The sequence below is a fragment of the Tursiops truncatus genome, chromosome 18 (assembly GCF_011762595.2).
Source record: "Tursiops truncatus isolate mTurTru1 chromosome 18, mTurTru1.mat.Y, whole genome shotgun sequence".
Classification (NCBI taxonomy): Eukaryota; Metazoa; Chordata; class Mammalia; order Artiodactyla; family Delphinidae; genus Tursiops; species Tursiops truncatus.
This window is the reverse complement of record NC_047051.1, coordinates 3,860,924-3,871,154: the sequence shown is the minus strand read 5'-3', so window position 1 is coordinate 3,871,154 and position 10,231 is coordinate 3,860,924. Positions and strand designations below refer to the sequence as shown.

Sequence of the window (10,231 nt, the reverse complement as noted above, 5' to 3'; positions counted from 1 at the left end):
TCACAGGGTATATAACACACTTGTTGGGCATGCATTTGACAGGTTAAAGCACGTCAGTAAGGATGAATCATGTCCATCTGAAACACAGAAAAACACTGACAGAAACAAAGAAGCTTGGAAACTTCCTATTTGTTGGTTCTCTATACAATGAAAGGCCTCGTCTAGTCAATATTTGGAGTGATTTTCCCCAGGGGTATTATTATGATTTGAGAGGGGTAAAAAGCAGCATTCTTGTAACACATTTTCACTTTTTGAGACTAAAAGGTATGTCTCTTTAAGAGGTCACATTGTGGATGTATTAAGAAGTATGAACAAATACACCCCTCCTTCAGCTTAGGGAAGACTGAAACCAACAGGGAGAATCAGTCCTCCAGCAAGCTTTAAACGTTTGCTTGAAAGGCGTACGTCAAGGAAAGGAGACTTTCGGAAAACTGGGCATAAGATAAAACTCTCACGAGATTTGAGTTATTTGGCATAGAGGTACGTCAGGCTTGGAAAACGAAAGCCCAAGTACTTAACAGAAAATTTCAAATTGGTGCACAAGAGGCATCGATGTTTCATTATAGGACAGTGCTTTTCTTCAAGATCCTTGACTCAAATGGTTATTAAAAATAAAGTTTAGAATTCCTAGCATTTAAACTCTCCAGGCAACTGGAAAGAAAATGGGTTCTCCGAGCCAGAATGGGTGAAACCTACAAGCTAGTAATAAGCCCATCAGATGTTTCCTATGTTTTTCTTTTGAAATTTGTTCCTGTGATCTCTGGGTCTGCAGAACTGGGGAAGAAAATTGTGAACAACTGGCGCTGAGGGGCTGCAAAGCTACCTGCTGAGAGTTGGATCTCGAAGCCATTACCTACCGTGCTCCAGCGCTTTCATGGGAAACCAGAAGAGGATGAGGGAGTGGACCAAGGCGTTGATGCAGTGACCCCAGAAAACCTAAGGGAAAACAAACCAGGGGAGTCAGGAGCTGCCCACACTCTTGACCTCTGTGTAGCTCAATAAGCCCCTCATTGTCAGGAATGCTGGCTGCGATGCCCAGCTCCAGAAGGCGAAAAAAAACCCAATTTTTTACATACAGATGACTGGGCTATCTCCAGATGATATTACTCTAGTACAAAGACCTAAAGAGCTATTCCCGTATAAACAGGACAACATACAATCTACCCACATCCAAAAAATAAATGACGATGCATTTCCTTTAGAACGGAAAGAAAGACCACATTTTATAGTCATCCAGAGAAAGGGTATTGGGTCAAACTGTTAATGAAGAGACGGAAACCATACTTCTGAAAGCATGAAAAACATTTAAAATGTAAATTCCTACACAGCATGCTCACTCTTTCGTTTTACCCCTTAAAATCCCTCCCATACAATTTTTCAGTTTTTAGGATTTAGATGAATATCATACACGTTTAAAAATTCTCTTTAACACCTGAAAGGTCAAACAAAAGAACACGAAGTTTAGTTTCTTCTAACTTATAGTTTCATAAATGCATTTCATTCATCTTTTTAACTCTGAGATGACAGAATTACTAAAGCCAGAATTGATTTAAAAATCTACAAATTGTTCTGGGAATTGTCATATATATATAGTTGGATCTTAAGTAGTGATGGGACAACAGAAAATAATGAGAAATTGTAAGACAGTGGGATTTTCCTATTTTAAATGCTCATTTTTTTCCTGTCTTCTCCCTGCTCTCTGTATGCCCCCTGTCCCCCCGCCCCCAGATCTTCAAAATGCTTGCAGGTCCGTCTCCGAGCATCCTCAGCTCGGCTCCCTTTCCAGTGGGTCCCCTCCCTACCTCTCTCCTTACGTGGCCTTTGAATTCAAACTCTGTTGTAACGATTTACATAAACAATGTGGAATAAACAGGCCATATTTCCCATTGACAGAGCCATGGTGAACAAGGACCGATATAATTAGTCAGCCCCGTCTCCTTGTGCATGGAACACACTAGAACCAGCAGTATCCCCTTGTGTTTTTCCAGATGTGGACACGCCTGTTACACTTTCCCACACAGGAGGCAGCCCTGAAGGAAGACAAGCACGACACCTGGCTCAAAACGAAGCCTTCAGAGACTGCTCTCTACCGAGGACGCCCGTGGCATCCTCCCTAAAGCCTTGGTTGGTGTCCACGCAGGCTAATCACACACACAACCGGCACGTGGTGTCTTAACTGAGCTGGGCATTGAGCCTCTGTTCCAGCCTCCAACTCCCCTCCTGCACAAACACCGGAGACGGAAACACGGCGATGCAGGCATGTGGGCATCTTTGCCTCCCAACCCAGCCGGGTACCTACTTCCCCTCCCAGCCGGGGGCCCTCACCTCTGCCCTCCTAGCTGTGGCTGGCGGGTCAGTGACACACCAGACTCCTTAGCCGCTCCTGATGGCGGGACCCCTGTAACACCTAAGCCAGGCTCATCTCAGGACTGCCTACTCCACGTCTGTCTAGATGTTTTCTCTTTCCTGATCCACCAGACTGAAAATAATACCCACGCCTGACTCGATTCCTGTGCTCACCTCTGGCCAACTTTCCTCACTGGCTAAAGGGACATTTTCCTGTCCCTGAGAACCAGGCAGTGACGGAGGGAGGGCCGTGCCAGGCGACAGGGCTCTATGGGGTGGGGGACGATTGGATCCTACAGGTCCTGGGGCGTGCGGGCCGCTGGCCACATGGTCATGGGGGGCCCACATAGGGAAGCAGAAGGCGTTACTGAACAGGAAGGGACGGACGCTTCCTTCCCGATGTGGCAGCTTGAATTCACCGTGCTTGAGATACCGGGAGAGACCCGGGGCCTCACCTCCCTTCAGACGCCCCCTCTGAGCAGGTACCAGCGCTGAGGGACAGGACACACAGCACCTGTGCCTTCCGAGGGGCCCTGCGCATGCGTGGCTTACCTTGGTGTTGAAGCCCTCGGCGTTCTGGGTGATCTTGTAGAGTTGCGGGAACCTCAGCATGCTCTCCTGGCTACAGGACCTCTCGAAGATGCCCAGAGTGAAGGGGGGCAGCGCCGTGAAAATCTGCGTAGACAACAGTGCGCCATCACCAGAGGCCCTTCCTTCCCACGGTTCCGGTGGTTCAGGTCTACGCGATGATGACTTAGCTCTCGACTGAGTCCAAACCTGAGGTTCAGTGATTCACGACTCCCCGGACACCCTCCCGACAAACGAACGAAAGACCATTTTAAACTGTTGCCTAATCAGCATCAAATGAATATACTGAACGCTAAAAACGACATCCTAAGTATCTGATTAGCCAAGAAGTCTGTTCCAGGAACAACTGCCCTCCTCTGTAGACGAGCTGTGACTTAGAATCCTACCGTGGTGAGCTCTGTGCAGCGTGGCAGTGTTTTCCTGTGAGTGCTGGGGTGCAACTTTCCATCCTGATTTCACACTCACATTTCAGGAAGCACTATGCACTTCACCCACTTATCCATTCGATGGACTTTTAAGGGGAATGCATGATGGGCCAGGTATTGTGATAATCCCCAGGGAAAGAGAGATTTAGAAGCAGAAGGAGGAAGAGGCAAGGAAGCAGGTCCCTGACTGCTAGGAACTCCGTCTGCTGCAGAGCTGGGGACGGGGCAGCTGGCAACAGGCATAGAACAAACTTAAAACACGGCACTCTGCAAAATCACTCCTGGGGGAGAGGAGAGGGGGAGTCAAGGAAGGATGCTTGGACTAAACAGCTTCTGCCCTGTAAGGTACTGCACCTGCAGGATTTGGTGGGAGGGACGCAGAGGGAAGCACCCCCATGAAAGGAGCACCCGTCACAAAGCTCTGGGGCACAAACACGGATAGCACGTTTGTGGGGAAGCTCTAGGACGTTCGGGACGGCGGTTAGCTAGGGACACGGCACAAGACAAGGCTGGGGTGGAGATAGAATGACCTCCCAGGATGACGAGCTCTTGGGCAGAGGGTACTTCCCTTTTTTAAAAAAATTAATTAATTAATTTATTTTTGGCTGCATTGGGTCTTCATTGCTGTGTGCAGGCTTTCTCTAGTTGTGACGAGCGGGGGCTACTCTTTGTTGCGGTGTGTGGGCTTCTCATTGCAGTGGCTTCACTTGTTGTGGAGCACGGGCTCTACACATGCAGGCTTCAATGGTTGCAGCACATGGGCTCAGTAGTTGTGGCATGTGGGCTCAGTAGTTGTGGCTCGCGGGCTCTAGAGCACAGGCTCAGTAGTTGTGGCACGTGGGCTCAGCAGTTGTGGCTCACAGGCTCCAGAGCGCAGGCTCAGTAGTTGTGGTGCACGGGCTTCATTGCTCCGCGGCATGTGGGATCTTCCCAGACCAGGGCTCGAACCCATGTCCCCTGCATTGGCAGGCGGATTCTTAACCACCGCACCACCAGGGAAGTCCCTTGGACGGTGCTTCCTAAGACTGTTACCTTCACCTGTCCTCTATAGCGTGTGACATAGCTGAAGAAGAGGGTTGGTACGAGCACGTCATCCAGCCCAGGCGGTGCGGCAGACCCGAGGACCACCTTCTCCTCGGGTGTGTGCACGGGTCGCTCCCTACTCTGCATCAGCATCAAGCAAATCTGTACCCACGAGCCCAGCGAGCTCTCAGGGCCGTGGGAACTGGATGTGCGTCTCTACGAGAGTTCTGATTGCACGCCAGTTCCCGGGAGCCTGAACATCCGACCAGAGGAGTCAGCCTTTTCCAAGTCTGTTGGGATAAAGCAACTAGAGCTGCGGTGGGGTGAGGCCCATAAAACTCACCAGCAGCTCCATCTTCACCCGGGAGCGTAGAGGAAAACAGCCCTGGGCTGTCAATGTTCTACAGATTTCAGGGAGAACAAGATCCAGAGCGGTGGCATTCACATCTCACAATAACAAACGCTAGAGCAGAGCACCCCACAGCATCTCAAAAGCTCTGCACACTCAGTATATAAACTCGCCCTCACTGTTTGGTTAAAGAAGCTATCTGCGTACTCTTTACACAGCCAGCTTTATTTTTTTCTTTTCCTTTTTTCACTTACTTCCTCCTTCCTCCCACTTCAAATCCTCTCCCCCATCACATCCCCAGGCTAACAACCACCCAGCTTGTAGCAAACCCCTTCCCCCTCTACACACACACTGCTCGGGATCATTATTTGTTTTACAGAAACAAGACATCAAACACATTTTCTTCATCTTATTTTTCTCATTAAACAGTACACCACGGGAAGTCCCCAAGTACCCTGGGTTTGACCCCGAAGCAGCCTTTTTCATGCTCACATAATATTTCACAGTGTGGATGGATCATAGTTTTTCAACCATCACCTATGGACAGGCATTCATGTTATTTCTAGTTCTTCACTGCCACAAACATCATGTAATAAACACCTAGAACACACTGTAACATCTATCCTTTATCTCTTATTTCTATGCGAAAGGTTCCCAAAAGCAAGTCTGTAAGGGTAAAAAAATCCATGTATTTTAAACTTTAGAGGATGCTCCTTGCTGCTTTCAGAAAAGGTTCCCATTGTTTATCTCTCCCTTCAGAAAGGACAACAATCTTCTCCCTGCTTCCCTGTCAGCAATGCTTGTTATATTCTATTTAATACTCTCCAGCTTGAAAAATTAGTATCCACCTAAGGTTTGACTCTTACTTTGAAAAAATGTTCATTTCCCTGGACCACCAACTTTAGCGCTAAGTTCCCTGACTTATTTGTCCAGTTCTCTGTCAGTACCACATTGACGTGGTTATGGAAGCTTTATAGTATAGTCAGATGTTCAGATAAGTCTACCTTTCTGATTGGTCTTTTTTTTTTTTTTTCTGATTGGTCTTTTTTGAACATGCTTTGCATATTTATTCTTAGATGCCTGTTAATTCCATTCATACCTTAATATCATTTTACGCAATTCCCTTCTCCCCCCACCCCCGAAACAATCATCCGCTGGGATTCTATATGGAATCATATAAATTTATATACTAATTTTGGAAGGGTTGATACTAAGTTTTTTATGATACTAAAAAGGAAATAGTATGACTATTTCCTTTTTAGTATTTCCATACAAGGAAATAGTATGACTTTCCATTTGGTTAAATCTTGTTGCATATACTTAGGTAAGATTTGGGGTGTTTTTCATGGAAGTACTATAAAAATTGTTCCTGTGAAATGTATAATTCTAATTGCTATTTTGAAAGGAATTACTATTCTCCTTGCATTTCTAAGCGCTCATTGTTAGAATTAAAAAAAAAAAAAGCTAGTGATTGCCAGGACAGAAAACAACTATGGGTTTTTATATATTTATTATGAATCTGGCCACCTTATCAAATTTTCTTATAATCCTAGTATTTCTTTACTGGTATGTTTTGGGTTTTTTAGATGTACAGTCATATATGAACATATTTAACGTGGCCATTTTTGGTGCATATATTTGTATAAGCACAGAAATATTTTACTTTTTCCTAGTATTTGTAATAGTTATTTAATTGTCTTGGTAGTTGCTGAAAATTCCAAAACAATGCTGAATTATATAGTGATGGCAGGAATCCCTGACTAATTTCTTATTTAAAATGAAATCATTTTAGAATTTTACCATTTATGGCAATATGCTGCTGGTTTTTTTAATAAACAGCCTGCATTATAGTTAATTGACTTCTTTCTTTCCTATATATATTATTTAGGGTCCTTATTTTGGAACGGGCAGCTGAACTGACTCAAAGACTTTTGCACCATCTACGGATGGGATCACATTTTCCTTTTTTTGGCTGATACATAATAACATTTAAAAATTTTGAGCCTCCTGGATTCCTGAAATAAATCCTTTGTCAAATATTTTATTCTTTTGAGACATCGTTGAATTCTATTTGCTGATACCTTATTTACAATTTTTATATTTATGTTTATAAGTAAGACTGGCTCAGTTTTCTTCAAATTCTGCTGGCTTGAAAATTAAGGAGGAGATATTTTCTGAAACAGTGCTCAAAAGAGTTATCTCTTCACTAAAAAGTAGATAACATGTAGCTAAAATCCATCTGATCATGGTAGCTTTTGTCACCGGTAGCCTCTTCAGTCTCATTCTACTCATAACCTAAAATGATGTAGAAATTGGACTATGGATATAATGAGCATCTAATAGGATGGCATTGATCCACGACCTTGGGAGATGGAGGAGTTTCAATGCTATGTAATCTGCTCTGAGAATGAGACTGAGAAACGATGACTTTCTACTTTAGCTGGCTTGGGGAATCAAACATGAAGGGTTAAGTACCGAAAAGGAAAAAAGCAATACTGCTTGCAGAAAATGGCAAGGGATATAAGTGATTCACTTTGTTATAAAGCAGAAACTAACACACCATTGTAAAGCGATTCTACTCTAATAAAGATGTTTAAAAAAAAAAAGAAAATGGCAAGGGAGACTCCAGCCCAGAAGAGGGGTCAGTAGCAATGTCTCAGATGTCACAAACTGCGGAGGGACCTGGAGTGGAAGCAAAGGCTAAACAGAGGAGTAACCACAAAATTGGAATACGGGGTAGTAGGGCTTAGACAGTAGTATTGTATCCGTGTTACACTGTATGATTTTGATCATTATACTGTGGTTATGGAAGAGAATGGTCCAGCTATGCACTACACGATGAACAGTATGGGCATTATGTCTTAACTGACTCCCAACTGGCTCAGAAATATACGTGTTGGAGTGTATGTGCACACGAGCCTACGTACGCACATGTGTGCGTGTCTTGAGAGAGACGCATGTGGTAGGCAAAATGCCAATAATTGATGAGTCTGGGTATACCGTTCTCTGTACTCTTTCTTGCAACTCTTCTCTAAGTTTCTAGTTATTTCAAACAAAAGTTACCAAGACAATTGCTAGGGGGGCAGACTTCCAAGTCCTCAAAAGCTTTGGTCCTTCCAGTGATTGACTGTGGAGGCCAATGACCCTCTGACCCCACTGGATCTGACCGTCCCAACTCTGCCACCGCTCCCTGGTGACCGTCTCCCACACTGGTACCGTGGACCCGTGGTCACAGGGCCATTTCACCTGGGAATTCACTTCTCTGCTGCCGTATCGTCCCTCATCTGGAGGATACAAAGGGGATAAAACATATCCCCAACCCTAGGGATCAGAGGTCATCGTGGGTCTTAAACTTTAATGTGGGTAACCACTGCTAGAAAGTTTTATTTAAATTTTTCTTTTGCTTCTCAGTACCTCTGAGAAACTCTTCGTTAAGTTAGGATGATGTTTGGGAACTCTGCATCTTCAGAGAAATCCTGGTGCTTCTCCTGCAAGTGGTCTGGGGACCATATCTTGACCAACATCATCCTATAGCCTATGGGCATCTCAGGTGTAATAGCCACTCAATACGAGTTTGTTGGATGAACCTGAACTGCCCAAGACTGCAGGGTGCTAAGGAAAGAACCTAGCACTCCTGCCTGAGCATGAGAAGAGGGCTAAGATCCATTTATCGTGTAACCAGTGACATGTATTTCAGTCCTTAGCACTAAACATAGCCTCCTAGGTCCCAGCCTTCTAGTTACAAGTACGTATGTGGGCCTGGGTTGGCCACTCCCAACACTAAATCACTACGGAGCAGTCAGTATATTTCCCCCTAAACGGTCACATAATTTTAACCTACTCAAGACACTTTTAAGTCCTGCAAAGTTAACCATCTGTCCAAGGGGAGGCCCTGGAGCCCCTTTCCATGTGGTAGGGGGTCAGAGCAGCTTTTCAAGCATAGGTGATACGCGGCCATCAATTCAGCCCTGCTCTCATCACCTGTCAGTTTTGTCTTTGGGGGCATAATTATTAGCAACAAATGTACTAGTGTACTTTGTAGTGAGTAACACACTTACCATCTTCGGAATGCTGCCTAAACCCAAGATCTGAACTTGGTTCAGTGGCATCTTAGTCTACACGTGTGACCCTCTGAACCCGTCGAGCTCTGCAGGGCTGAAGCAGCGTGTTGTATGCAGCATTTTATACATAACACCTAGCACAGCAGCTACTAAAAAAGGGTGTGTGTGGGGGGGAGGAGTCTGAGAATGGATGATTTGAATAGCCAGCCACGAATGTATATACAAACCGTAAATACTTACAGCACCACGATTTATCTCATTGTATGTCTGGTAACTTCCATCTATGTCTACCTATGATGGCTGCTTCAGAGTATAAACTCCCCCAGGGCAGAGAATGTCAGAGTTAGGGTCCAAAGCAGTGGTGAAAGTGCAACTCCAGAAATGTGGCGTACTCGGGTCTCTACAGCACCAAGCTATACCCCTTGCCAGTAAAAAAAGACTGAGTAGCTACACAGTCATCTTAGTCTATAGTTTATATTTATGTCTAGCTTTTGAATTCATTACAGTCGAGTAATGAAAACAGAGCTCTAAAATCATGAAAAATACCAAATAAGCTGATTACCATTCACCATGGGAGCTGGAAGTCAGAATTCATTATTTTAGCACTAACTGTGGGAGGAAACATTCTTCCACAAGGACAGATACGCTTTTAAGAAGGACAAAAAGGACACCAGGTTACACGTTGTATATTCGCATAGGTTTAAGAATTCAGAAATAAAATCACGGAGTGGAATGAGTTTAGACGTAGCTCAGAAATTTTTTTCTTGAGCTAAAAACATGGAAATGTTGCCCGGGCATTTAGTCAGGAGGTAACAAGGGTCTATTTTCAAGATATATGGGTTAATAATTTCATGGGGTTATTCAAGAATGATCTGCTATGATTGAAACCATGTGTGGAGAGTTTGGGCTTCTGCAGGATGTGGGGCAGCAACAAAGGCCCTAAAGATGTATTTGTGCTGCCTGCCGTGGAGGCAGATGAGGGACTTAGGTACACTTCCCAGACACAAACAGTTTAGCTCTGCACGCCATCAGAGAGAAGTGGAGAATGCTTACCACGTTGTACAAGCCAATGCACCAACGTTCAAATAAAATCTGCCCAGAGAATCCATTAACGAAGGCGAACCAAAGCTGAAAGAGAAAAAAGTTCATGAAGTTTTGTATCAATATGGACCTAAATGCTTCCATTCACCGAAGGCGTGGTGGGGAATGTGGACCACCAGCTGGACACAGCTGCTGCGAGATAAAGCACCAGAGGATTGCAGCCGTGGCTCTTTCACAAAATACAGATTCCCAGTATCACAAATACCAATATTTTAACAAAAATTTAAGGCGTACATCGACTTTAAGAGGTAGCACGTACATATTTACAGAAAAGCAGTTTATGTTTAATTTACATCTAATATGTTTTGTGTCAACACTTTCTCAATACTGGAAGGGTC

The 10,231-nt window shown here is 44.6% G+C and overlaps 1 protein-coding gene across 1 annotated transcript in view; it reads right to left on the bottom strand.

Annotated features, from left to right (window-relative positions):
• The window catches only part of LOC101335064 (phospholipid-transporting ATPase IB), a 233,313-nt gene continuing 223,082 nt past the window's right edge, over positions 1-10,231 (bottom strand). The window contains exons 14-17 of the mRNA XM_073795478.1: positions 9,846-9,920; positions 2,899-3,021; positions 858-936; positions 1-77 (exon numbers count right to left, since the gene is read on the bottom strand). Coding sequence (XP_073651579.1) covers positions 1-77; positions 858-936; positions 2,899-3,021; positions 9,846-9,920 — 354 coding nt within the window. The remainder of the gene's footprint in view (positions 78-857; positions 937-2,898; positions 3,022-9,845; positions 9,921-10,231) is intronic.